General features: G+C 47.7%; 1 protein-coding gene across 1 annotated transcript in view; it reads left to right on the forward strand.

Moving 5' to 3' along the window:
- The window catches only part of LAPTM4B (lysosomal protein transmembrane 4 beta), a 71,987-nt gene that overhangs the window by 18,708 nt on the left and 26,483 nt on the right, over positions 1 to 26,796 (forward strand). Inside the window, exons 2-5 of the mRNA XM_008255778.5 lie at positions 7,052 to 7,163; positions 20,155 to 20,228; positions 21,797 to 21,919; positions 26,503 to 26,601. Coding sequence (XP_008254000.2) covers positions 7,052 to 7,163; positions 20,155 to 20,228; positions 21,797 to 21,919; positions 26,503 to 26,601 — 408 coding nt within the window. The remainder of the gene's footprint in view (positions 1 to 7,051; positions 7,164 to 20,154; positions 20,229 to 21,796; positions 21,920 to 26,502; positions 26,602 to 26,796) is intronic.

Below are 26,796 nucleotides of genomic sequence, written 5' to 3' on the forward strand. Positions count from 1 at the left end.
GTTCACTCCCCCAAATAGCTGTAATAGGCCTGGGCTGGGCCAGCTGAAGCCAGGAGCCAGGAGCTTCATCCAGGTCTCCCACATGGGTGCCCAAACACTTTGGCATCGACTGCTGCTTTCTCAGGCACATTAACAGGGAGCTGCATTGGAAGTGGAGCAGCCAGGACTTGAAGTGGCACCCCTATGGGATGCTGGCACCGCAGGTGGATGCCTAACCTTCTGTGCCACAGTGCCAGCCCTGTGAATCAGACCATCTGATTGAATCTGGGGAGAAAACCATCTAGGATATATTTTTCCAATTTGCCCACTAAAATGCATCTTTAATGAGCAGTAGCGACCTATCATTCAGCTTATACTCTGTCTCACTGTCTATCCTTTGGTACCTTAAATCGCTGGCTAACACTTTATTTAAAATTTTTATTGTTTTCATTTATGTGAAAGGCAGTCTAACAGAGAAGGGGGGAGAGAGAAACTGATCTATCCCCAGATGCCCATGATAGCCAAGACAGTGCCAGGTGGAAGCCAGGAGCCAGGAACTGGGTCTTCCACGTGGCTGGCAGGAACCCATGTACTTAACCCATCACCTGCTGCCTTCCAGGGTGCCCATTATCAGGAAGCTGGGTCGAAGCAGAGGCGGAACTAGAACCCGGGCGTTCTGATAGGGGATTTGGGTCTCTCAGGCAGTGGCTTATCCTGTTGTGTCACAACACCCGTCCTTTGGCTGCCATTTTAGTCCAGTTCAGAGTGAGAGGCTCACTTTCGTGTTTATGTTCCCTGCGGTTTTTAATTAACAGTTCTTAGTCACTTGGTCTGATACCCTAAAATTATTTGTGGTATCATATTGTCTCTCAAGATTTCTAAATGTCTATTACTTTCTGGTATTCATAATGTTGCCTCTCTGTGACATCTTTCAGCTGCTACCCCCCAGCCCCGCCCTGAGGCCCCCAGTGCTCTGTAACCATGTTTTCATCCTGAATGGACCATCCTATGTGAACATCTTCCTTACGAGGTCATAGGCTAACGTGGGAGGTTTGCGATTATTTATACATGGTGCCTAGCATATGGCCTTACATACATTTGTTGCTTGATAGAGGGTTTTTGAGCTGTGCTGATCTGAAGCCAGGAGCCAGGAGCTTCTTCCAGGTCTCCTATGCAGTCCAGGGGCCCAAGGACTTAGGCCATCTTCCACTGCTTTCCCAGGCCATAGCAGAGAGCTGGATTGGAAGTAGAGCAGCCGGGACTTGAACCTGCACCCATATGGATGCTGGCACTGCAGCGGTCGGCTTTATGTGTTATAGCACAGCACCAGCCCTGAAAATCTTTTTTTTTTTAATACATGTTAATACATGTTTTTAGTGTTTGCTAGGATTCTGTTACTTGGCTTTAATATTATTTAACTGGAAACTTTCAGGTTTTCATTATCAGTAAGTGTGCAGTGATCATTTTGTGTTCTATATAAATCTCTGATGTGTTCTTACAACCTCAGTCCACTTGAGTGTCCCCAAGCTTCTTTTATTGAGGCTTTTGAAAAAGCAGAGGTGACAGTGACATTTTCAGTGCCAGCTGCCGGTGCCTCTCTTTGTTTGGGATCTGATAGATGATTTAAGGGTGAAAAGCTCTTCAGATGCCTGGAGTGTGTCCCACGGCCTACACCTCTTAAGTAATGGGACAGAAGGTGGATTTATTTACGTTTAGGGAGCAGTCCTGTCCAGAACCAGGAAAGCCAGGTGCCACCCCAGGAACAGCCTGTCAGTAGAACAAACAGCACCGGTTTGTCCACGACACACCCAGACAAGGAAAACCCCAGTGGAAGTGGGTGGCAGCCGAACATAAACACCCCTTAGACGAGTCAATGAACCGTGGGCATTATGTAGCCCGCCGCCGGCTGCTCTTGGCGTCCCCGTGGTTCTTGTTGGCGGGTATCTTTCATTTTTTTGGTCAGAACTGATGAGTGAGTGCTTTTTCCATATTCTCTATTTTGGAAATGGTTTTTACCCAGTGTTCTTGGGGCTCTGTGTGACCCTTGACCTTTCCCATCAGACCATGTGTGGTCACTACGTGGCTCCTCTGGCCCCGAGCCCTTTGCAGAGACCCAGCTCCTCAAGGATCATCCCTCTGTGGTGTGTGAGGCTCCCATCTAACGACCAAGTCTCGACGTGACACCGCAGGGAGACACATGGACATGCATGGACACGCATGGACGTGCACATCACTCTGTGATTCAGACGTGTGAGTGGGCTGAGCTGACCGTCTCGTCCGGGTTGTCCCATAAGGGCACCCCGACGGGGACTTGGCCCAGGACTACAGTCGGCGGTTGTGAGCAGAGGAGGAGAGGGCACAGGGCAGGTGTGATCCCGCCAAGAGCCAGGCAGAGACCAAGACCTGTGTGAAGTGGTACAGAGACTGAGCAAGAGACTGGAAAGACTAGCGCCAGGCTGTCAGAGCTCGGGCAGGCACACGGAAGAAAGCAGGGCAGACATGGGGACCCAGGGCTGAATAAGGAGGGTAGAGCAGGGTTGGAGGCCAGAGGGGCAGGCTGATAATGGGAGCGTTCGGGCAGCTGGCAGGTGCTCTCGGTGCACTGTGTCTAGCATCGACCTCGTCATAAACAGCCCTTCTGACCGCTGTCCTTGGTTCAGTAGTGACAAGGAAGACCCGTGTCCCAGGCTCGGATCTCAGGGTCTCTCGCTGGCTTCCCTTCCTTTGATCTCTGCATCTGGTCCGTCACTACATCCCTAGCACCTCATGCCATCTGCAAAAAGGCCCTAAGCATCAGACCGTGGCTGCCCCACGCCTAGTGCCTAAGATACCTCACTTCATCTTGCCTGCCTACGCGCAAGGTAACAAGTCACCAGACCCAGAAATGAAGCAATGGGAACTCTCACTGCGCCCCCAGCCAGAGGATTGCAGGCGGCTGCAGATCAAGTTCTGCCTCCCCACCTCTGCCACTTGGTGCTTCCTGATACTTGACTGTGTGGTATTCTACCCCCGAAACCTTGAGGGCGTCTCCATTAAGAACCGGAATAAAGCCCTCGATTCCTCCCCTCTGTCCCTGTCCTGCACCTCTGGTTTCACCCCTTAGCATTTTCCTCCGTACACCCTGAGTTCCAACCCGACAGAGCCACCTGCTGCTCTCAGGACAGGCCCTGTGCCAGGGGCCTTGCTCATGGGTGGGCTTGGCTCTTGCCCACATGTCCCAGGCTCCGCAACCTTCCTGTCTGTCCAGCCGCTGTGGCAGTTCCCCGTCATCTCAGCCCAGGCTTCAGGAAGGTCTTGGAGCTCAGAGCATGCTGACTGCTCTGTGCTGTGTGTGAACATGGGTGTGTGCTGTGTGTCCCCTGAGTCCCCCAAGTCCCCCGGGAGTGCTGCCCATGGTTTAGGCAACTGGTGATGCATTCCAGTAAACCAGGGGGAGGGATAATCTTAGCTGAGTAAGAGGTGACAGGTCCACTGGGACCGAAAGGACAGGAAACCCGCTGTACAGCACTGCTTAGATCAGGAAAACTGGTAATTTTCTGACGCCAGCTGCCAGCCGGGAACTTTATATGGTTCTCATTAAGGCAAGAAGGGGAGCTAACTTGAGTGGCTAGTGCGAGGCAGGCAGTGTTGCACGGGTCGGATGACACTCTTCCCTTCGGTCATGCTCTCGCTGGCATCCTGTATCGCCCAGAATCGAACACCAGCTCCCTAGATCTGGCCCCAGGCCCTTCACGACTGACTCCTCTCCCCACTCCCTCCCTTCCTTCCTCCACTCCTCTGCTAGGGCTTCGCCCACAAATCTCAAATGTAAGTTTTTTTTCCTCTTCATCCTTAAACCTACATTGTTACGGTGACAACACCGAATACATGGCCTTTGTGTGGTTCTTTATACTTTGTCAAACACATTCCTGTGATGTTTCAGCCATACCATTTCACATGCCTTTTTCTTTTTTCTTTTCTCTCTCTCTCTCTTTTTTTTTTTAGATATATTTATTTGAAAGGCAGAATTACAGAGAAGGAGAGAGAGAGAGAGAGCGAGAGAGAGGGAGGGAGAGGGAGGTCTTCATCTGCTGGTTCACCCCCCAAATGCCTGCAGCAGCTGGAGCTGAGCCAATCCAAAGCCAGGAGCCAGGAGCTTCTTCCTGGTCTCCCACGTGGGTGCAGGGGCCCAAGCACTTGGGCCATCTTCCGCTGCTTTTCCAGGCACATTAGCAGGGAGCTAGATTGGAAGTGAAGCAGCCGGGACCTATATGGGATGCTGGCGCTACAGGCGGCCAACCTCTTTTCTTTTCGTTTTTTTTTTTTTTTTAAAGATGTCTTTGTTATTTGAAAGGCAGAGTTATAGAAGAAGGGAGAGTCACAGAGAAAGGTCTTCCATCTACTGGTTCACTCCCCAAATGGCCATATCCAAAGCCAGGAGCTTTTTCTGGGTCTCCCACGTGGGTACAGGGGCCCAAACACTTGGGCCGTCCTCCACTGCTTTCCCAGACCATTAGCAGGCAGCTGGTTGGGAAGTGGAGCAGCTGGGACTTAAACCGTCACGCATATGGGATGCAGGCAATATGGGTGGAGGCTTAACCTTCTGTGCCACAGCGCTAGCCTCTCACATGCCTTTTTCAAAGATCAGAATTCAGAGGGTATGGAGTGCCGAGAAAACTGGGCAGTTTATCAAATGAAGTCTTTGCCAGACATCATGGTGCCAGCCTTGGGACTAGTCTGTTCTTCCTTTTAAGCCTTACTTATGTATGTGCTGAAAAATTTCCTCCAAAATCTTCTACCAAGTGTCTGAGGTCTCTGAAGGGAAGTGGGACGCTGGTAGTTCTAATAACCACAGTGGGGAGCGTGCCTTATGTAATTTCCCATTATGCCATTTGTACCTTATCATTTTTTTGGACCAGTTTGCAGTATCTATTTAAATTAGTCATATGTATGTGTACTCTGGAGAATTGCTATTCTCATATTTTTTTCCAAAAAGCAGACTGTATTAGACAACTTGGAATATAGAGGAAGAAGAAAAATAGCTCCAAACTGAGAATAATCCTACAGTAATCCCTTGAGATTAACAGTTCAAAATGAGTTCTGGAGAAGACATCTTGCAACAACCCGCCTCTGTGACCCCCTTCTGTAGATAGGTACAAGGCACTTCAGGAGTTTCAGAAAATATGTATTATGAATAACACAATATGTGGGTATCAAAATTTTTTGCACCAGGGTTGGCGCTGTGGCATAGCAGGTGGAGCCACCACCTGCAGTGTCGGCATCCCATGTGGGTGCCGGTTCCAGTCCTGGCTGCACCACTTTTGATCCAGCTCTCTGCTGTGGCCTGGGAAAGCAGTAGATGTGCCCACGTGGGAGACCCGGAAGAAACTCCTGGCTTCAGATTGGCACAGTTCTGGCCGTTGCAGCCAACTAGGGAGTGAACCAGTGGGTGGAAGACTCTCTCTCCCCCTTCTTCCCTCCTTCCCTCCCTCTCCCCTTTTCCCCCCTCTCTCCCCTCCCCCTCCCCATCTCCCTCTGCCTCTCCTCTTTCTGTAGAACTCTGACTTTCAAATAAATAAATAAATCTTTAAAAAAATTTTTCCCCCAAAGTAAATTTACCTTTCTATTCCATTTTCCCACTGGATTTTTGAAGTATGCTTGAATTTTCAAATCTGGCTCTTTATAACAATATATAGTTCATATTGTTAGTAAAAGGATTTTTGTTTAAAAAACATTGATTTATTTGAAAGGCAGAGTTACAGAGAGAGAGGAAGAGACAGAGATCTTCTGTCTGCTGGTTTACTCCGCAGTGGCTGCAATGGCCCCGGGCTGGGCCAGGCCGAAGCTAGGAGCCTGAACTCCATCCACATGGCCGGCAGGGGTCCAAGCACTTGGGCCATCTTCCGCTGCTGTCTCAGGAGCATTAGCAGGGAGGAGCTGGACTGGAAGCCGGAACTTGAACTGTCAGTCCCTTTTGGAATGCCTGCGTAGCAAGCAGTGGCCTAAGGAACTGTGCCACAGCGCCGGCCCCAGTGGTGCTGTTTTGTAAGCTGGAGAACAGAAGAGGGGGAGCAGAAGTGGGAGATGTTCAGGAAGATGATTTCTGTGTAGCCAAGCTAAGTAGAAGCATCCCGAGGCGATGAACCCCTGACAACTGCAAACGTGGGCTTGGGCGGGACAGGGAGTCACGGGGACTGGGTCAGGATTGGATCCTGGCTCTGCTCTGCCCTTCAGTCCTTCCTTCTCCAGAGCGAGTTGTGTGATGCTCTCAAAGCTGCCGCGGGCTGAACCGGTGGAAAGTGTAGGATCGTTGTCTGAGCGGAGAGGAAGAAGCAGAGGCCCAGGTGCTGGCTCTTTTTAGACAGTGAGTGGAGCACAGCTCACATAGACAAGAAGTGTAACAGCTAAGGCTTATTATAGGAAAAGTGCGCTTCTTAAGAGAGCAGAAGCCGAGAATCAAAGCTCAGGTTGAAGCTGAGACTCGAGGCCCAGAGCGTGGAAAATGCTGTACGTTTGTAAGGGTTCGGGGCCCTTTGTGAGGCTGTGCAGTCAGTCATGTGGTCTGCAGGCCACCTGCTGTCGCCAGATCTCTATACAGCTTCTAAGCGAAGGGTCTTCAAGCTGGTGATTTCATTTTCTCAGCTTCTCCTTTAGCCCTTTTTTTGTCTCCTGCCTCAAGGTCTTGGATAAGGGAGGCAGTGTAGAGCGAAAGAGACAAACTGTGAAAGCCATGAAAGCATTCCGGAATTTGCTTTTCTCAGCTTCCCGAGTTAACCCTTGTCTGTCTCCTGCCTCAGGCCTGCCTGGAAAGTCTTGGGTTGTGGGCCTTTATATCTTCAGAGTACAGTTGGCCAGCCTGCTCCTGGCATTGGAGCTGCCGCCTGGGTTTGTGTGGGCTGTCAGTGCAGTGGGTGGCCTGACCCAGGGGCCATGGCTGGTGGTGCCCAGGTGGGCGGGCAGTGTCTCTGCCTTGTGACCCCTTTCCTGCTGCCTGCTGGGTGGGGCTGAGTGCCTTTGAAGCTCTCTTGTAATTTCTTTACTGTAAACACCGTCTCCCCGAGTTCCTGAATTATTATTTTTTTTCTCATTGCAGATCATCAATGCCGTGGTCCTGCTGATTTTACTGAGCGCGCTGGCTGACCCCGACCAGTACCACTTCTCGGGTTCTGAGCTAGGAGGCGACATCGAGTTCATGGATGATGCCAGTGAGTCCGTCAGCAGTTGCAGATCCCGTGGTATTTTCAAGGCAGGGAAGCTGGCCACCTGTCCTGCCTGTTAAATCACAAGTATTGATTTGTGTGCCCCCATGGGCCAATATAACTTTTCTTTGTTCCAAATCATATGAACAAATACGTAATGCACATGGTTTGCCTCTGTTCAGGCGCAAGAATCTAAATAAGTTCTCTCTCCCCTGCATTGTATGTTAACTTTCTATTTTGAAAAGTATTCCTTTGTTGTGGATTTTTGGGGCCTTTTGGTCTTGGAAGGGGGAGGAGTAAGTGACAAGAAGGGAGATTTAAAGGATCGTGCGTATCCCTCTGTGTATTCTCTAATGCTTCGGTAGTCCCCTTTCTTCCAGGAGGTGACCGTTTTCCGTTCTGCTTATTTGATGAATGTAGGGCCTTTTCCCAGGAAGTCGAAACATACAGAGAGGTGTGGGTGTGGGGGCCCGCTCTAAGAGCCCTGTTACCTTTTAATGATAGCAGCCGTTCCCTGTCCGAGCTGCCTAGGTCAGTGCCGCGTGCCACCACAAGCAACATCGTGTCCACTGAGTTCTCATTGGCTTTGGAGAACTTCATATGCATTCGAGCAAAAGAATGTGTGAGCAGGGAGAGGGTTTAAGGGTAGACTGGGAGTGTTTGAAAGACTTGGTGGAGTTGTGGATTTTACTCTGTGGGCTTGGGTACCTGCAGGCGTGTGTTAGGAAGATGACTTGCTGAGCGGAGGCCGTGTATGGGGGCTTGGGCATGTGAGGCCCCACAGGCCATTCTTGGATGGTTCCCTGCTGAGCAGGCTGCATAGAGAGAGGCTGGGGTTTTGAAGCCGTGACTGCTGTGTGTGTTCCAGCTTCAGTACGCGGGTGGGGAGATGGGGGAAGAAAAGGAGACTTTGAATGAAGTGTCTTAGTGCAGCGTAGTGTTAGGAGGGTATACTCCAGCCACAGAGCTCAGCTCTGGTTTTTAAAGATTTATTTGTTTTATTTGAAAGGCAGAATAACAGAAAGACAGAGATCCTTATACTCTGGTTCACTCCCCAGTTGCTTACAGCAGCCAGGGCTGGGCCAGGCAGATCCAGGAGCCAGGAGCTCCATCCTGGTCTCCTGTGTGGGTGGCAGGAATTCAAGCACTTGGGCCATCATCTGCTGCCTTCCCACGAGCATTAACGGGGAGCTGGATCGGAAGCAGAGCAGCCGGAAAACTCAGATTGGAGTTTCCATATGGGATGGCGGTGTGGTAAATGGAGGCTTAGCCCACTGAGCCATGGAGCTCAGTTTGCATCCTGGCGCTGCCATGTGTGACTTGTGCTGACCTTGACCTCTGTGTGCCCTGGTGTCTCCCTGTGAAAGACAGTCCTGGTATCCGTCTCCCCCTTTGCATCGATCATTTTGAGGAATAAGTAAGTTAATACATGAAAAGCACATACAGTGGGATCAAGAAAAGTGCCCATTGTAAGTCACTATTTTGTTAGCTGTTGTTGTTTGGAAATGTTTGCGGTGAAGTGCGAGCTGCGTAACAGCAGATTTTAAAAGGCGGTCAGATATGTGAGTCTGCAGCCAGCCGGAGGAGAGGTCCAGACGGAGACACACTTCGGAGGCTGTCAGCCTGCAAGTGGCTTTTGTGTCGGGGGAGAGCAGAGAGACGAGGGAATGAGTCCCAGGGCTGAGCCCTCGAGGAGCCCTTGTCATTAAGAGGTCAGGAGGAGGAGCCGGAGCACAGCGGGTCTGAAGGAAGGAAAGCCGGCGCATGCTTTGTATCTGTCTTCTTCCACAGCGGTGGGTTCATAGCCGTAAGAAGCCAGGGCGTGGGGCTGGCGCTGTGGCATAGCGGGTAAAGCTGCTGCCTGCAACGCTGCGGGCATCCCCTGTGGGCACTGGTTTGTGTCCTGGCTGCTCCACGTCTCATCCAGCTCCCTGCTAATGGCCTGGGAAAAGCAGTAGAAGGTGGCCCAAGTGTCCGGTCCCCTGCCGCCCGCATGGGGGATGTGGTGAAACTCCTGGCTTTGTGGCCATCTGGGGAACCCGCAGATGGAAACCTTTTCTCTCTGTCTCTCCCCCTCTCTTTGATAACTCTTTCAAAATAAAATAAATACATCTTAAAAAAAAGAAAAAGCTTAAAAGAAGTCAGGGCCTCATTATCCTGGGGTTTGGCACCTTGCCAGACAGGGACATGACTTCTGCTATAACATTTCTTATTCTCTGTAGTCTGAATAACTCCATTACGCTTATGCATTCTTCCGGGAAGGATAATGGTTCCGTGAATATTAAATTAATATCTCTTCTGCCTGCCTTCCCTTGAGTTTAAAAAACTACACATATCATGTTTGATTGACATTTAAAAATAATACTGTTTCCAGTAGCAGGATTCTTCTTCTAGGGTAGTTGACGTTAGAGAAAGAAACTTGGGGGCCGGCGCCGCGGCTCACTAGGCTAATCCTCCGCCTTGCGGCGCCGGCACACCAGATTCTAGTCCCAGTCGGGGCGCCGGATTCTGTCCCGGTTGCCCCTCTTCCAGGCCAGCTCTCTGCTGTGGCCAGGGAGTGCAGTGGAGGATGGCCCAAGTGCTTGGGCCCTACACCCCATGGGAGACCAGGATAAGTACCTGGCTCCTGCCTTCAGATAGACGCAGTGTGCTGGCTGCAGCGCGCAGGCCGCAGCGGCCATTGGAGGGTGAACCAACGGCAAAGGAAGACCTTTCTCTCTGTCTTTCTCTCACTGTCCACTCTGCCTGTCAAAAAAGAAAAAAAAGAAAAAAAAAGAAACTTGGAACGACGTGACTCTGTTGCGATGGGATAATAATACTGTGTGCCTTGTTCGAATCACCAGAGTTTTTTTGTTTTTGTTTTTGTTTTTTAAGATTATTTATTTATTTGAAAGTTACACAGAGAGGCAGAGAAAAAGAGAGAGAGAGGGATGGGTAGAGGTAGAGTCAGAGAGAGAGAGAGAGAGATCTTCCATCTGCTGATTCACTCCCCAACTGACCTCAACAGTCAGAGCCGGGAGCCAGGAGCTTCTTCCAGGTCTCCCACGTGGGTGCGGGGCCCAAGACTTGGGCCATCTTCTACTGCTTTCCCAGGCCATAGCAGAGAGCTGGATTGGAAGTGGAGCAGCTGGGACTCGAACCAGCACCCATATGAGATAATGGCATTGCAGCTGGCAGCTTTACCCACCATGCCACAGCGCCAGCCCCTGCCAGAGTTTAAGCCAGGTGATGACTGTCTCACAGCAGAGAGGCTTCACGTAGCTGGCTTCAAAGACTTGCTGGTGCTTATGACCTTGAACTAGTGCTTGTTCAGTGATGTCCTGTGTATCACTCCAGTGCGGTTGAGCTTTCTCTCCTCTCCCCTGTGTCAGAAGGGATTGAACGAATGGTCTGTAATTCCTGGAGACTGAAGATGGTCTGCAAGACTGGATATTCACTGGAGTGAACTTTTTTTTCTTTTAAGATTTATTTGTATGGGGACTGGCGCCCATATGTTAGACCACAGTGCTGGCCCTGTGAATTTGTTTCTAAAAAGTTTCTTTGGTCTCCCACTTCCTTCCCATGCTTTGATCTCCTTTCTTTAATAAGCTTGGAGATCAAAGGTCACTATATTTGACAAGCCCGTCCATATTTAATTCATATATGGTTAGAATTAGTCCTTGAGATGGGTATAATCAGTGTGTTTTTTTTTTAATTGTGCTTGAAAATCTCTTAAAGATCTTACTTATCTGAAAGACAGAGCCACAGAGGGGCAAAGGCAGAGACAGAGAGGTCTTCTACCTGCTGTTTCACTCATCACGTGGCTGCAACAGCCGGAGCTGGGCCAGTCCGAAGTCAGGAGCCAGGAGCCTCTGCTATGTCTATCCTGTGGGTGCAAGGGCCACAGCACTGGCCCTGTGCTTGGAAATTTTAAAAGTTAATATCGTGGTTTTATGTTGATATGTTTTTGGAATGCTGGTGTTGTCTGAAGATTTATTCAGGAAGACAGGGCACGCATGTGTCTCATTTGTCTGTGTGATCAGTTTTCTGAAATGATCTGAAGAGGAAAGCCAGATTCTGGCCTACAGCCAAAAGGGGAATATAGAGGACTCCACTAGGATACTGAAAGGAAGTATAGAAATTTCTCTTTATTTTAAACATAGGCTTTTAACTCTTCTGTTTATATGTACATATGAAATTTAGGAATATTAGTAATGCATGCTTGTAACTTAAGGGATTTTTGTCATTTATAAAAGACAGTGAGTATACTAGGACAGAATGAGGAACTGCCATAGATTGTAGGGGGCTGCACTAAATTCTGAAAGAGAAGAGGGTTGTTGATGGGGAGCAGGTGAAATTTAATAAGGTCTGTAGTTTAGTTGATAGCAGCATACCAATGTCACTTTCCTGAGTCTTAATAATTATAACAGTGCAGATAGATTGTTAAGAAGAAGCAGAAAAAGGAGAAGGATATGGATGAACTGTACTCTGTTTGCAGCTCTGCTGTACGTCCAAAATGACCTTGAAATAAGAAGTTCAAGGAAAAATATTTTAGTCTCTGACTTTGAAGATAGAAAGGTAATAATGCTCGGAAAGCACTTCTGAGTGTGTGTGATGTGTTGTGCATCTGTAACATCGACCTCAGGAATTTTGCAATGTGGTTTGGCCATGAACTGTAATAGTGCTGTGCATACCACCTGAGCAGCAGGTGACCCAAATTACATGTCTGATTAACTTTGCAGATTTGTCTCTCTAGTCAGACTCGCTTCCTTTCATTCGTGGGCTAGGGATACCTGGCCTAGGGAAGGGCATGGCCAGAGAAGTAACCAAGAATCAATAATTACTGGTATAGATGGGAATCTCATTTAGGATAAAGATTCTGCTATGTTTATTGGAGAAAAGACAGTCTGTTCAGTACATTTTTCTGGGTGAAATCAATAAGACAAAGATCAGGTGCCTTACAAAAGCAGATCTCCATAAGAGAAATGCAGGTTACAGCCACAGCCTTAGATTACTGAACAGCTTCAAAGTGGCCGTCATTAACACGCCTAACAGTACCACCTGCTAGTATGGATGTGGAGCAACTGGAATTCTCAGATTGTTGCCGGGAGAGTATATTGTACAGCCGCGTTGAGAAAACTACAGCTGAGCACGCGTCAACCTTGGAACTTAGTAGTTCTACTCCTAGATATGCTGCCTTCAGGAATTGGGGTGTAAGTCCATCATAAGCCCTGTGTAAAAGTGGTCATAGTGGCTTTATTCATCATAGCTCCAAACTGGAGGCATCTGATTTCCACCAGTTTTAGAATGGACAGAATCAGAGCCAAGGAGATAAAGTAGGTGATGGGAATTCACTATACCATTGCGTACATATTTATGTCCTTCTGGGTTTTGAATGTTTTGATAGTAAAAACTTAGAAATAGGGGAAAATAGAGTTGTCTTCCTGGGCTGTTGGCACCATGGAGCAAAGCTTTTCTTGCTCTGGTGTCTGAAGGTGCCTGGCAGGCTGCCTGCTTGCTCTCTGTTCACCTGGGTCCCCACAGTCTTGAGAAAACAGAACAGCAGAGCAAGCTGAGCCACTAGAACCATCCTGCTCCTTTCTTTCATCCATCCACTCTTCCATCTGTTTGTCTTTTGAATTAGATCTAATTAAAAGGATGGCATAGTCTGTGCCTTGACTATTTTTTAAAGGTTAATTCTATGAATATTCATTTTTTTAAAAGATTTATTTATTTATTTACTTGAAAGTCAGCATTAGAGAGGGGGAGAGAGAGAGAGTGAGATCTTCCCTTCACTGGCTTATTCCCCAAATGGTCACAACAGCTAGGGCTGAGCCAGGCCAAAGCCAAGAACCAGGAACTTCATCCGAGTCTCCCACATGGGTGCTGCCGTCCTCCGCTGCTTTCCCAGGCACATTAGCAGGGAGCTGGATCGGAAGTGAAGCATCTGGGACTCAAACCAGCACCCATAAGGCATGCCAGCGTTGCAGATGGCGGCTTAACCTGCTGCGCCACAGCGCTGGCTCCCTGAATATTTGGAGTTCATCATCTCTACAGAGATTAAATAGTGAAGAGGCACCAAAAAGTCTTTATAAAATATGCTAAGTGATGGTGCTGTGAGCACACGTGTCTTACTTTATTGGAAAAGAGTGCGTCGGCCCCTTCCTGGTTGCCTGTCAATTCCTCTGCTCAAGCACAGCCCGCCTCCTGAGTTACCAGCCTTGGCTTTCCTTTATACACTCGCCACACATGCTTGTGTCCGTGAGTGCCCTGTTGTGTTTAATTTCCATGTGCTCCCCCCCCCCCCCCCCCGTGAGACTCTGGTCTGAAGCTATGATCTCAAATAATCGGACAATAGCAGTGCACTACATCACCCTTGGCAATGCACAAAAACCCCCTAGCATGATTGCTCAAGCTTAAAAGTAGAAAGGTTGCACCTGGGTTACCTGGGCTAATAATAAAGTTGTGATTTGTCTGTGTCTTACATTAATGTCAAGTCCTAATTGCTAATTGTAATATTGTAACTGGTATTGTCAAGATTATGATAAATATTAATTTCACTTAGGTTTTAGGTTATGTTGACCCCAGTAACCATATACTCTCTTTTGATTTTAGCAACTGTGTATAGCAACCGTGCATAGCAACCATGTATTCCCCCCTTCCCGGTTTTGCGGTTTTTGCCTTTATAAACCCTAACCTTTGGTTATTCGGGGCTGCTCTGCTCATGATGATCAGACAGCCCCAGCATGCTGGATGATCAATAAAACTTCCCCATGCTGTTTGCATAAGAAAAAAAAATTTCCATGTGCTTAATTAGTGGCTTCATAAAGTCTGCATTCACTCGTGATTTGGGTTTTTCACTTTTGCTGTGTGTTACAGAAAAGTACTCAGACACTTATTGAAGATCGTAAGGAGGGCTGATCCAAGGAGGACTAGGGTGGTGGGGCAGTGGGGTGGGGCTTGAGGCCCCTCCCTCTGGGGGGTAGGTGGAGATTTACCCCAGTCAGTGGGTGGGGATAAGTGGGTGGAGACTACTGAGAAGCAATATGGAGGCAGGGGCACTGTTGCTGAAGGCAGGCCCTGGTGATAAGGTGGAGGGGATGGTGAGAATTTGGTCAGTTACTGAGGTGATCAGATGTCAAAGGTGAGGATTTTCAATCCACTGATCTGTGCTAAGTGAACCAAGGCCTGGGCCCAAGGTGTGGCCTGCCTCGCTTGGCCAGGGTTAGAAAGTCTCCATCTAACTAACTGGGTGCTTCCCGCACTGGCCCAGTTGCCCGGCAATCTGGGAAACTCAGGTTTTAGCCTCAGCCTGTGCCAAGGAGGAGGACACTGGAAGGAGGGGGAGGCGGGCGGTGCTGATTCGCCTGTCCCATGAGTGTGTGTCTGTGTGGCAAGGCAAACCCTGGCCTGCTTTTGCAGAATTCGCTGGCTGTTCTTGTTAGTGTATGTTTTGTGCTTTAGCACCGGCTTGCTCAGTTCCCAGGAAATCGTGTTGTGTATTTGTGTATTGTTATTACACTTACTGATTTATCTAGGGAGGAGTCACATATTTCCTCCTGGATTTTGTCTACTACTTATATCTTTTGTTTAATAGCTTTAATGAGGATAAAGGTTACATACATGAAACTTAGTGTCTTTAAAGGTATGGTCCTGTCATTTTCAGTAAACTTGCAACATTGTGCAACTTAAAAATACCTAGTTACAATATATGCCTTTCTAGTTATTAAAATCTTCTTTAGTGACTGTCAGTGGGGTTTCTAAAAGTTTTCCATAACAATCATGTGTTTTTTAAATTCAATTTGTTTTATTCTTTTGAGGTCTAGTCTTATACAGCCCTGGCTCTCCAGTGAACATTATCACAAATGTAAATTCTGCTTATTGGTTTTATGAAGAACTTTAATGGGAGTCAAGTATTTCATTTTTAAATCCTCCAATAGAATAATGAGGCTGGCAGGAGCTAATTTCCCTTCTTGGGAGAGTTGAGATGTTTTCTGAAGTTGATGTTCAAAAAACCATGATTTCATGGGTCCTTCCTGGCCTCTCGTAGGCCCTATGATGGGGATGAACCCTGAAGCAGCGTCATGTTAAGTGAAAGAAGCCAGGCACAAAGGGCCACACACTGCGATTCCATGGATGTGAAATGTCCAGAAGAGGCAAATCCACAGAGGCAGAAAGTGGATTTGTGGTCGCCAGGGGCTGGAGGAAGCAGGGATGGGAAATGAGTGTGGATGGATATTTGGGTTCTTGTTGGAAGGATGATTAATGAGTGGTGGTTGCACAACTTTGCAAACATGCTTTAAAAAAAAAAAAAACCCATTGAATTGTATACTAAAACACTGCATTTTATGGTATGTAAAATATATCTAAATAAAAATTGCAAAGAACAAAAGACCCAACACAAATACCACGTCCTCAGATAAATTCTTCCTCCTGGCTCCAAGTTACACGGTCCCATCTGACCTCCCCTTGCCTTGTCTGTTATCTCCGGCTGAGCCTGTCTTCCTGGAAATGCTAAGCTCCTTGAGAACACACTGTCCTGATGATCTGCAGCCCCACTCCCAGTGGTTATCCAGGGTACACACCCATTGAAAATTCATGAAATAAATTGAAGCGTAAGGTTAGAAAAAGTAGCAAGTTAAGGAAAACAACCCCTCCTGTTTGAATTTTATTCTTCCTGTAAAAAGGTATAAATAATCAATGCACACATGAAAAAGCTGTGTTGGGGTCTTCCTTCTCTCTCAGAAGAACACAGTTGTCTTGTTTCTTATGCTTCCTGAAGCTCTCAGTCTGAGAATGGGGACCCTGCAGGAGGCACTTGACCTGAGAGGTTTCAGGGCTTTGTATTTTGCACTGTTGTGAACTCAGCTGGAAATAGCTCTCTAGACTTAATGGTGGCAATATCTACCCTGGTTTGCATGTACTGAAGTGCCAGGCTAGACAAGTAAGATATGGGAACATACATTAGCTAGTTAGCAAGCTAGCTACACTTTTTTTTTTTTTTAAGATTTATTTATTTATCTGAAAGGCAGAGTTATGGAGAGGCAGAGGAAGAGGCAGAGAGAGAGAGGTCTTCCTGGAGAGAGAGGTCTGCCTGGAGCTGGGCTGATCTGAAGCCAGGAACCAGGAGCTTCTTCTGGGTCTCCCACTTGGGTGCAGGGGCCCAAGGACTTGGGCCATCTTCTACTGCTTTTCCAGGCCACAGCAGAGAGCTGGATCGGAAGAGGAGCAGCCAGGACTTGAACTGGCACCCAAATGGGATGCTGGCACTGCATGTGGCAGCTTTACCTGTTATGCCGCAGCCCCAGCCCCCTTGTTTTGGGAGTTACATGGAGCTAGTTCTTACTCGTGTTATGGGAGGGACCAACAGTAGCTGGTAAGTCAGAAATCTAGCTATATCTTTTTTTTTTTTTAAGATTTTCTTTTATTTATTTATTTGAGAGGTAGAGGTATAGACAGTGAGAGGAAGAGACAGAGAGAGAGGTCTTCCTTCTGTTGGTTCACTCCCCAGTGGCTGCAATGGCCGGAGCTGTGCCGATCCGAAGCCAGGAGCCAGGTGCTTCTTCCCCATCTCCCATGCTGGTGCAGGGGCCCAAGCACTTGGGCCATCTTCTACTGCTTTCCCAGGCCATAGCAGAGAGCTGGATTGGAAGTAGAGCAGCCGGGACTAGAACCAGTGCCCATATGGGATGCCGCAACTATAGGCAGAGGATTAACCTACTGTGCCATGGCGCCGGCCCCTAGCTATATCTTTTTAATGGGAAGGAAACACATGCAAGAAATAAGAGAAAGTCGACAGAAATAGATTATGTGAACAAAAGCATTTCAGGTCACTTCTGTGTGCCTATTCTATTTCAATGACTGCGTATCAGGACACATTTTCCAATTATGCCTTTTCTGACTTGTGGTGGAGCTTTACTTGGGATCTTTTTCAGGTTACAACTGCATTATTAGGGCAGGATTGTAATCTAGGAAACAATGAGGTGTCAGTGTTTCTGTTGTTGGGTTGGGGAGCTACTGTGCACAGCATAACAAAGAAGGATGTTCCTGTCACTGGCCAGACTGTTAGTGATTACCAGATCCCCATGTTGCTGTTAGGACCATTTCCTCATTTGCCTTTGACTTGTGCAGAATCAATTTTCATTCCTCAGAGTAACTCTCTTTCAAGATTTATTTGGATATTTGAAAGGCAGAGTTATAGGGAGGGAAGGAGAGACAGTGAGAGACAGATCTCCCGTCTGCTGGTTCACTCCACAAATGGCCACAACAGCCAGGGCTGAATTAGATTGAAGCCAAGAGCCTGGGGACTCCATCTGGGTCTCCCACATGCATGTCAGAGGCCCAAGCACTTGGGACGTCGTTTGCTGCCTTCCCAGGTGCATTAATAGGGAGCTGGATGGGAAGTGAAGCAGCCAGGATTTGAACTGGCCACATATGAGATGCACTGCTGCACCACCAAACTGCTGCCCCATGAGCAGCTGTATTCTCTGTGGTGACTACACACTGATTCAGAGCGAGCAGACGTTCTCAATTGCTAGGAGATAGAATGTCCCCTGGCCCATTTTGTGTAACTGCTCTGGGTATTTATTTGCTGTATTGGGCAGTTCTCACCTACGTGTTGAGGTTGTAGGGGTCAGCAAGATCTAGAAGTCCATCAGGGAGGTTACTCCAGCAGAAGTTACACAGACAGCACACAGCTAACAAGCACAGCAAGACAGTGGTGATCCGTGTGTGCCGTAAGGAAAATAGCACTGTAACCTGGTAGGGGTGGTGGTGGGGGGGTGCCTACGGGAACCCTAAGAGCATCAGCGCCTGTCTGTGACACTGGAGCTGAAACGTGAATGACTGGGAAGGGGAGCTGGTCGTGTGAAAATAGGCGTTTCCTTTGGTGAGTGAGAAGCTGCAAGTACAAGGCCCTGGGTGGTGTGATCCTGCTGTGTTCAGTGAACCCAGTGGTGGTGTAGCAGAGACAAGACACCAAGGCCCTTTAACTGCAAGTAGTCTTTTATCGTGCTGTCATAAGGCCCAGGTGGAGTTTCTTACCCAAAAGCCTGAGCCCAGAACAAAAAGAGTTATTTCCTTGTATATGGTTTTAGCCTCTCTGTCTCCCTTGTGTGGCTACATGCATGCATTTGATTGGCTATTCTAATGTTACATGGCCCAGGCAGGAATTGTTGCAATACTGTGCATGGGTAAGTAGTTACCGATGATGATTTTTCCACACACATACTGAGCTGTGTGCTGTCTGGCAAGGGTTAACACTATTGCTCTGTAGGAACAAGCAGAGCCTGAAATGGTTACATAGAAGCAGATAGTAGCTACAGTTGGAGCCTTCACAGGCAAGCAGATAAAAACCACATTTCCTTCCCAGAACAGATTCCAACCTTTTTCTTCTGACCTTGCGAAGGCTTCTACCAAAACTTTAATCATGTCAGTTAGAAACAAGTTTAATGAGAAGACAGGGGCCTCATCTGCAGCGTGGGAGGTTATCACAGTGAACAAGGGCGTCTAGGATGAGGTAGGGTGAGAATAAACAGTAAGAAACAGATTCCATTTTCAATGAGTTAGGAAGTGATGAGAGGGCTGGCGCCGTGGCGCAGTAGGTTAATCCTCCGCCCGTGGCGCTGGCATTCTGTATGGGCTCCAGTTCTAGTCCCGGCTGCTCCTCTTCTAGTCTAGCTCTTTGCTGTGGCCTGGGAAAGCAGTAGAAGATGGCCCAAATCCTTGGGTCCCTGCACCCATGTGGGAAACCAGGAAGAAGCTCCTGGCTTCTGGCTTCAGATCGGCGCAGCTCCGGCTGTTGCAGCCATTTGGGGAGTGAACCAGTGGATGGAAGACCTCTCTCTCTCTGTCTCTCCCTCTCACTGTCTGTAACTCTAACTCTCAAATAAAATAAATAAAATCTTTAAAAATAAAAAAAGGGAAATGATGAGAAAGTTTTCATTAGAGCTGTGAGGCACACGTGAGTTTACATGCCTGTCTATAGAAGAGTACCCAATCTGTTGTTTAGATAATTCAGTGGCCCAGAAGACCAAATTTGTAAAAATACAAAAATCTGTATCCAAGACCCATTTTCTGTTTTTGAAATAATCTCATCTGTGGTCATTTACGTGATTCTTTGGACACTTCACCTCAGTTAGCCATCATCTTCTCAAAATCCCAAGGAACTGTGGGGTTTACTCAGTAGAGGGTTTTTTTATTCCTCACTGGTGTATATACAGAATGGCTTAGCGTCAGCAGAGCTTCATAAACAGGTGCAGCCCTGAGCTTCAGCTTGGCTTTGCTCTTCTGTGAGTGGCCTTCAGGGCTGTGGCGCATCATTCAGTGGCATCCTGGCAAGGTTGGCCTGAGCCCAGCCCTGGGAGGCCTCTCCTCAGAGGTGGCAGGGTGGGCCACCAGGGCCTGGCTGCTGGAAGCTAGCACGCATGGTTACGATGAGGATGAAGAGGGCTGAATACAGTGCCACCTGGCTGACAGCCGCTGCTGAATGAGCTGGTGCAGTAGCTGCCGGAGAGACCACTGAGCAGCCACAGCAAAGAGCAGCAGGTGCAGGTCCTGGTTTACAGGGAACGGCTGTGGTCTCCAGAACCCAGCTCTGTTAACACCATGCAGTATGTTGCAGATGGTGGGCTGCTGGACGAGAATCCTGGTCACAGAGACGCCTGTTAGAAAACACACTGATGGTCCCACGTAGAACGTGGGAAATGAAGGTGTCTGTAAACCTGACTCCCGACAGACCATGCTCTGAAAGCAGAGAACACGGTAGAGAGTGTGACACTAAGACTGCCATCTCCGAAACTGTCATCTCGTTTCTCCCCTCCTGATAGCAAACTATTTGCCGAGCTAAGCCACAGACTAAGTGATTTATAATCCTCATGTATTACCATTAGTCCATTTTACAGGGAAGAAGACAGCACATAAGCTAATGAATAAAAGGAACAATTTGACAAAATGAAAGAAAAAAACCCCATTAAATAGTGTCTGCTACTAATTTTTGTGTTTTTTAAACCTTTGACAGATATGTGCATTGCTATCGCAATTTCTCTTCTCATGATCCTGATATGTGCAATGGCCACTTACGGTGCATACAAGGTAAGCAGCTTGCAGTAAGGTGCTGGCCTTTAATTCAGTGCCTTACGTGTATAATTCATCCAACTCTGAAATACAGGGTGCTTCACAAAGTTCATGGAAAAGTGGTATTAAAAGGTAAGTTTATCAGCACTCTGGCCTCAGAATCAGCCCTTAAGGCATTCAGATCTGGCTGAAGAGCCCATGAGAGTATTTTAGGCATGGAAAGCCAAGACACTCTGGCAAAAAACAAAACAAAAAAACAAAAAACAAAACCCTAAATAAAAGATCTCTGTGAGTGAGATCCCAGTGGAAAGAACGGGCCATCAAAGAAGGAGGTACCTCGCGCTGAAGGGAGAAGAGAACTTCCACTTTGACTATGACCCTGTCTAAATAAGATCGAAGTCGGCAAACTCAAAAGGCTTCCATAGCCTTGGCAACTCATGACTAGAGCCTAGGAGATTACTGACGCCATAAAGAAGAGTGTCAATTTGTTAAGTCAACAACAGGAGTCACTGTGCACTTACTCCTCATGTAGGATCTCTGTCCTTAATGTGTTGTACAATGTGAATTAATGCTATAACTAGTACTCAAACAGTACTTTACACTTTGTGTTTCTGTGTGGGTGCAAACTGTTGAAATCTTTACTTAATATATGCTAAACTGATCTTCTGTATATAAAGAGAATTGAAAATGAATCTTGATGTGAATGGAATGGGAGAGGGAGTGGGAGATGGGAGGGTTGCGGATGGAAGGGAAGTTATGGGGGGAAAAACCACTGTAATCCATATTCTGTACTTTGGAAATTTATATTTGTTCAATAAAAGTTAAAAACAAAACAAAAAAACAATAGTAAAAATAAAGTTTGAAGTTTGTGCTCTAAAATTTCACTTTATTATATTGAAATACACTGTACTCACCAGAAAAAAAAAAGAGGTAAGTTTATTTTCATGCAAAAAGTTTTGTTTTAGTTTCTTCCTATTTGAAAGAGAAAGAGTGACACAGATCTTTTATCTGCCGCCTCACTCTCCAAATGCCTGCAGCAGCTAAGGCTGGATCAGGTTGAAGTCAGGAGCCCGGAACTCAGTCCTGGTCTTCCTAGGTGGGTGGCGGAGACCCTAGTATTTGGGCCAACATCTGCTTCCCAGGGTACACCTTAGCAGGAACCTGGCAAGAATGCAGACATTCCACTATGGATGGGATGTGGGTGTTCCAAGTGGCACCTTCACCACTGTGTGAAGCAACCACCTGGGAGCAAAAGATTCGTGAATTCCACACATCCTTTCTTCATGATAACACATTTCCGTGAACTTTTTGAAGACCCTTCATAAGTAAGAAGGAATTGTTTTGAGTTTTCTGTGGGAATCTTGGCACTAGGAAAACCAGTAACCCCAGTGTGATAGTCGCAGAGGTACTCCTCGGGCCTGGCTTGGTAGCTGCTTCCGCATGGCCTCTCGATGGCCATCCTGACCTGGTGTCAGGAATTTCAGTTCCTCCATTTCCCTTCAGATTCATGAACGAGTTCTTTGAAGTTAGCAAAATTATGTTTTGTAACATTGGCATATTAATGTTCTCTCTTCTCTTCCCTGTAGCAACACGCTGCCTGGCTCATCCCGTTCTTCTGTTACCAGATCTTCGATTTTGCCCTGAACACCTTGGTTGCAGTCACTGTGCTTGTCTATCCCAACTCCATTCAGGAATACATACGGCAGCTGGTACGTGGCCCGCCCAGCTACATTCCTCGTGGGGGGAAGCTGAGACAGGCCGGGGTGTGGAACTGGTAGAGCTAGACATACCTGCACTGTTGTTTGTGGGTGTTTGATTTGCATCTGTGTTATGACCAGAGATTTTTAAATATCTTTTAAAAATATTTATTTTATTTGAAAGGCAGAGTTACAGAGAGGGAGGGAGAGAGATCTTCCATCCTCTGGTTCACTCCCCAAATGGCCACAAAGGCCAGGGCTGGGCCAGGCTGAAGCCAGAAGCCAGGAGCTTCTTTGAGGTTTCGCATGTGGGTGCAGGAGCCCAAGCACTTGGGTCAACCTCTGCTGCTTTCCCAGGGGCATTAACAAGGAGCTGGATTGAAAGCAGAACAGCTAGGACTTGAACTGGCATCCATATAATATGCTGGCTTGGCAGGTGGCGGCTTAACCCAATACACCACAATGCCAGCCCCTAAATATTATCTTAAAGATAAGACTTTTGTTTTTTCAGAATACTTTTTAGGAAATCATAATCTTCTTTAGCCCAAGAGAGGTAAATTGGTGGCAGCACTGGTGGTGTTGGGTCTACCAGCCTACATTATACTCCGGTTACTAGTTACTTGTTTATTTTTATTTTTTTAAAGATTTATTTATTTGTTTGAAAGTCAAAGTTATATTCAGAGAGGAGAGGCAAAGAAAGAGAGAGGAGAGATATCTTTCATCCACTGGTTCATTCCCCAAATGGCCGCAACGGCTGGAGCTGCGCTGATCTGAAGCTGGGAACCAGGAGCTACTTCCAGGTCTCCCACTTGGGTGCAGGGGCCCAAGGACTTGGGCCATCTTCTACTGCTTTCCCAGGCCATAGCAGAGAGCTGGATCGGAAGTGGAGCAGCCGGGTCTCAAACTGGCACCCATGTGGGATGCTGGCACTGCAAGCGGCAGCTTTACCTGTTATACCACAGCGCCGGCCCCAGCCCTCTATTTCTTTTTTAAAAGATTTATTTACTCACTTGAGAAGCAGAGTACAGACAGAGAGGTCTTCCATCCACTAGTTCACTCCCAAATTGGTTGTAACAGCTGGATCTGAAGCCAGGAGATTTCTTCCAGTCTCCCACGTGGGTGCAGGGGCCTAGGCACCTGGGCCATTTTCCACTGCTTTATTTTGTAAAGTTCAATTTGCTCAGTTACCAGCAAAGGATAGGTTCTTATATCTGCTGTTTTATGGGAGAATTAGAACTCTTGTTTGTTTGACTGTAGAAAGTCTCTCTCGCCCAAGCATCATTTTGGAGTTTTTTATTAAATGTTTTTGTGACCTAATGAGCCAGTGTTGGTGGCTGGGTATTTAAGAAGCTTATAACAACTATGAGGTTGGAATAATTCTGTGCCCTCACATTTTTAATCTTTGTAGGTTGTTTTTTCTTTGTTTTTTTAAAATTTTTATTTGGAAGACAAAGAATGTTCCCATCCCCTGTCTCACTCTCCAAATGCCTGGCATGGCACAGACTGGGCTGGGCAGGACCACAGATGGGACCCAGGATTATAACCCAGGTCTCCCACCTGGGTGGCAGCACCCCAGTTACTTGAACCCTCACTGCTGCCTCCTGGGGTCTGCATGAGCAGTAAGCTGGAGTTGGATAGAGCCAGGTATCAAACCAGGTATTCTGATATAGGATATGGGCATCTCTCTCTCTTTCTCTCTCTCTTTTTTTAATGCTTGTCTGTTTGTTTGTTTGTTTGAAAGGGAAAGTGACAGAGAGAGGGGGAGAAACAGAGAAGAGAGAGAGAGAGAGAGAGAGAGAGAGAGAGAGAGAGAGAGATCTCCCATCTACTCTTTTATTCCCTAAATGGTTGTAACAGTCAGGGCTGGTCCAGGCCAAAGCCAGGGGTGTGGAATTCTATCTGGGTCTCCCACATGGCTGGCAGGGGCCCAAGTCTTGGGCCATCTTCTATTGCCTTCCCAGGAGTGTTAGCAGGGAGCTGGATCAGTAGTGGAGCAGCTTGGACTAGAACAGCGCTCCCACATGGGATGCCTCCTTCGTAAGTAGCAGCTTAACCCACTCCAGCACAACGCTGGCCCTGGGACGTGGGCATCTTAACCACTAGGCTAAAACTTGCCCTGATCCTGTTTTTTAGATTGTGAAAGAGCCTTAAAATTTATTTTCTTCCGAATCTTAGGCCGTTTTCAGTGGAGAGAATGTTTACTCTTTGGGGTTTTATGTGAGTTTCTGTGTGCAGTTAAAGGAGCAGGGTTTTTCTGGGCTGGTGGAGATGAGCCCCGGGATTCCGTGTGACCATGGCGCCTGAAGGTGTAGTGGAAGTGAGAGCAGTGGAGGGGCTGGAGAGGTCGTCCCTGGGGCAACTGAAGTCTGTGACTTGATGACGGTCAGACCCCTCCCCGCCCCATCACAGAAATGTGACTTGGCACAAAAAAATCCGAAACACTTAAAGACTGCTCCGTGGCAGAGTCTGCATGGAGACTGGCATCTGGCCTAGTAGTGAAGACTCCTGTGTTCCATAACCGACGTACTGAGGTTTGACTCCCAGCTCTGGTTCCTGATTCCGGCGTTGGCCGTTGTGCAGCCTTTTGCAGGGAGAACCAGTGGGTGGGAGCTTGTGCACATGCACACTTGCTCTCTCTCTCCTGTCTTGAACTAATATCTACAGATCCCTGTCTCCCTCTGCCTCTCAATACAGTTTAAAAAAAAAGAATGCCATTGTAGTTGCCCTTGTGTTACTAATAGCTTTTCTTTGCTGTGGAAAACGGGTTCCGTGTTTTGGACAGAATACATTGAGAAAATGTTGGTGCGTTTCCCATATGCCAATTTTCTGTATTCTCCCTTGTTGTGTAGCCAAGTTTTTCCGCCCAAGAGGGTTTGTATGTGATGAACACGCTGAGGAGTTAATCTTTGTGTTTAAGGGCTTGTGCTTTTACTTTGTAATAATGATCTGGTGCTGAGCTCCCAAAACCATGCCAAAGTGTGGAGGCAGCGTGATTGCAACACAGCCTGTCATGTGAGCCGGTGGAGACAGGGTGGGGCGATGATGGAGCAGGCAGATGAGCCCCGGGGCAGCCCTGTGGGCGGGCCCTATGCTGCAGGGATCTGTAAGGAGCTTGAGGCCTGGCACGTGGAACACTCACCACACCACCTCCCCTTCCTTTTGTGTTCCACAGTGCCTGTCCCTCAGGGCTCGTTTGCTTTAGAGCCGTCAGTGGTACAGTTGGTTATGCGGACAGTGATGACAGCATCAGCAGAAAGAAGGAAAGAAAACCGCTATCTTCCATTTTTGTAATTGCATAATTCCAAACCAGTGACATAAGCGGCTCTTCTCCGTGTGTTCCACTTAGAGACCCCTCTGGGCAGAGAGAGCCACGTCTGCAGAGCCCGAGGGATGAATGGAAACGTCCAGGGAGCCTGCCCCCCTGTTCCTGCCTTCCGTTTGCGTGTAGTCTTGTAAAGCACACAGAACAAGTTGCGCATGTCCTGTGAGCCTAGAAACCATGTTTGCTTGTTTAAGAGAGGATCTCTGTCGAAACGATCATAACTTTCACGTTAATCCTTTTTTTTTTTTAAATTAGGACTTATTTATTTGAGAGGCAGAGTTATAAACAGGTGGGAGACAGAGATCTTCCATCCACTGGTTCACTCCCCAGATGGCTGCAACAGCCAGAGCTGGGCTGATCCGAAGCCAGGAGCCAGCTCCCACGGGAGCAATGTAGTTTCTCTTGTTCTTGTGAAAGACGCCACGTTATCATTCACCCTGTAAGATCAGTACCACCTAGGAACTTTGCAGGGCCCACTGTGTGGGATCATCTCAGAGAAGGCTTTGATGTTGCCTGTTGGCCGTTCTCAGGGGAGAGGAGATCTGAAGAGCGGGACTTGGTGGTCCCCCTGAGGAGTGGGAACCACGCTCCGAGTTGGGGGTTTTCTCTGTGCTCTTGCCTTAGCACGTGCGGCTTCTCTGTGATGTCCAAGTGCACAGCGTGGGGCGGGGAAGAGCAGCTGCCTGCCCTGTGCACTCACCAGCCCCTGCATGTCCTGGGCAAGTCCTGGCCCTCCCACGAGCCCAGGTAGACTTTGATCCTCCAAGGCAGGTTTGACCTGGCAGTTAATCAATATCCAGATCACAGGATTTGATTTTTTTTTTTTAATGCTATAAATGTCTGTTATCAGAGAATCTGCTCTCTAGGGAGAGGTTAACAGCCACAGAAATGCAGCATGGAAAGAAGACACCATGTGAGTGGTTTTCTCCCCAGGGCTTGTGGGAAATTCAGACCCCAGAGGTGCACAGAACATCCCCGGATGCAGAGCTGTGGAGCAGGAGGGCAGGGCTGGGTGTCCAGGTCTCCCCCATGACTCTGCCTGTGACTTTTTCCTCTGGGGAGTTACCACCTGAAGTGTGAAGAGACTAGGTTTCTGCCAGCACGCCTTTTGTAGCTTTTTCGTTGGTGCAGGGAGACTAGCAACACTGTGTTGGCCCTGCCCGCTGTCTGCCTTCACCAGTTGCTCTCTGGTAAGCGCAGGTGAGTTGCTGCCCGGGGAAGATGATCCTGGGTGATGGATGAGGTTTGCTAACACCGCTCTCTTCTTTCGCAGCCTCCTAATTTTCCCTACAGAGAGGATATCATGGCAGTGAACCCTACCTGTTTGGTTCTTATTATTCTTCTGTTTATCAGCATTATCTTGACTTTCAAGGTAAGCATGAAGATTCTACTTAGGGTAAATAGTATTAATTATTATTAATTGAATGCCAGAGGAATAAACAGACATTGATCAGTTCATTGTCTTGCTTTAGATACCTCATCTGCTTTGTGATTCTCTAACAGTACAGTTCCTTCTGTCTATATGAGAGAGAAACATTAACCGGGACTCCACATGTCAAAATTGATT

Source organism: Oryctolagus cuniculus, chromosome 6 (assembly GCF_051225735.1).
Source record: "Oryctolagus cuniculus isolate XC-2025 breed Fujian yellow rabbit chromosome 6, ASM5122573v1, whole genome shotgun sequence".
In the NCBI taxonomy this organism is placed as follows: Eukaryota; Metazoa; Chordata; class Mammalia; order Lagomorpha; family Leporidae; genus Oryctolagus; species Oryctolagus cuniculus.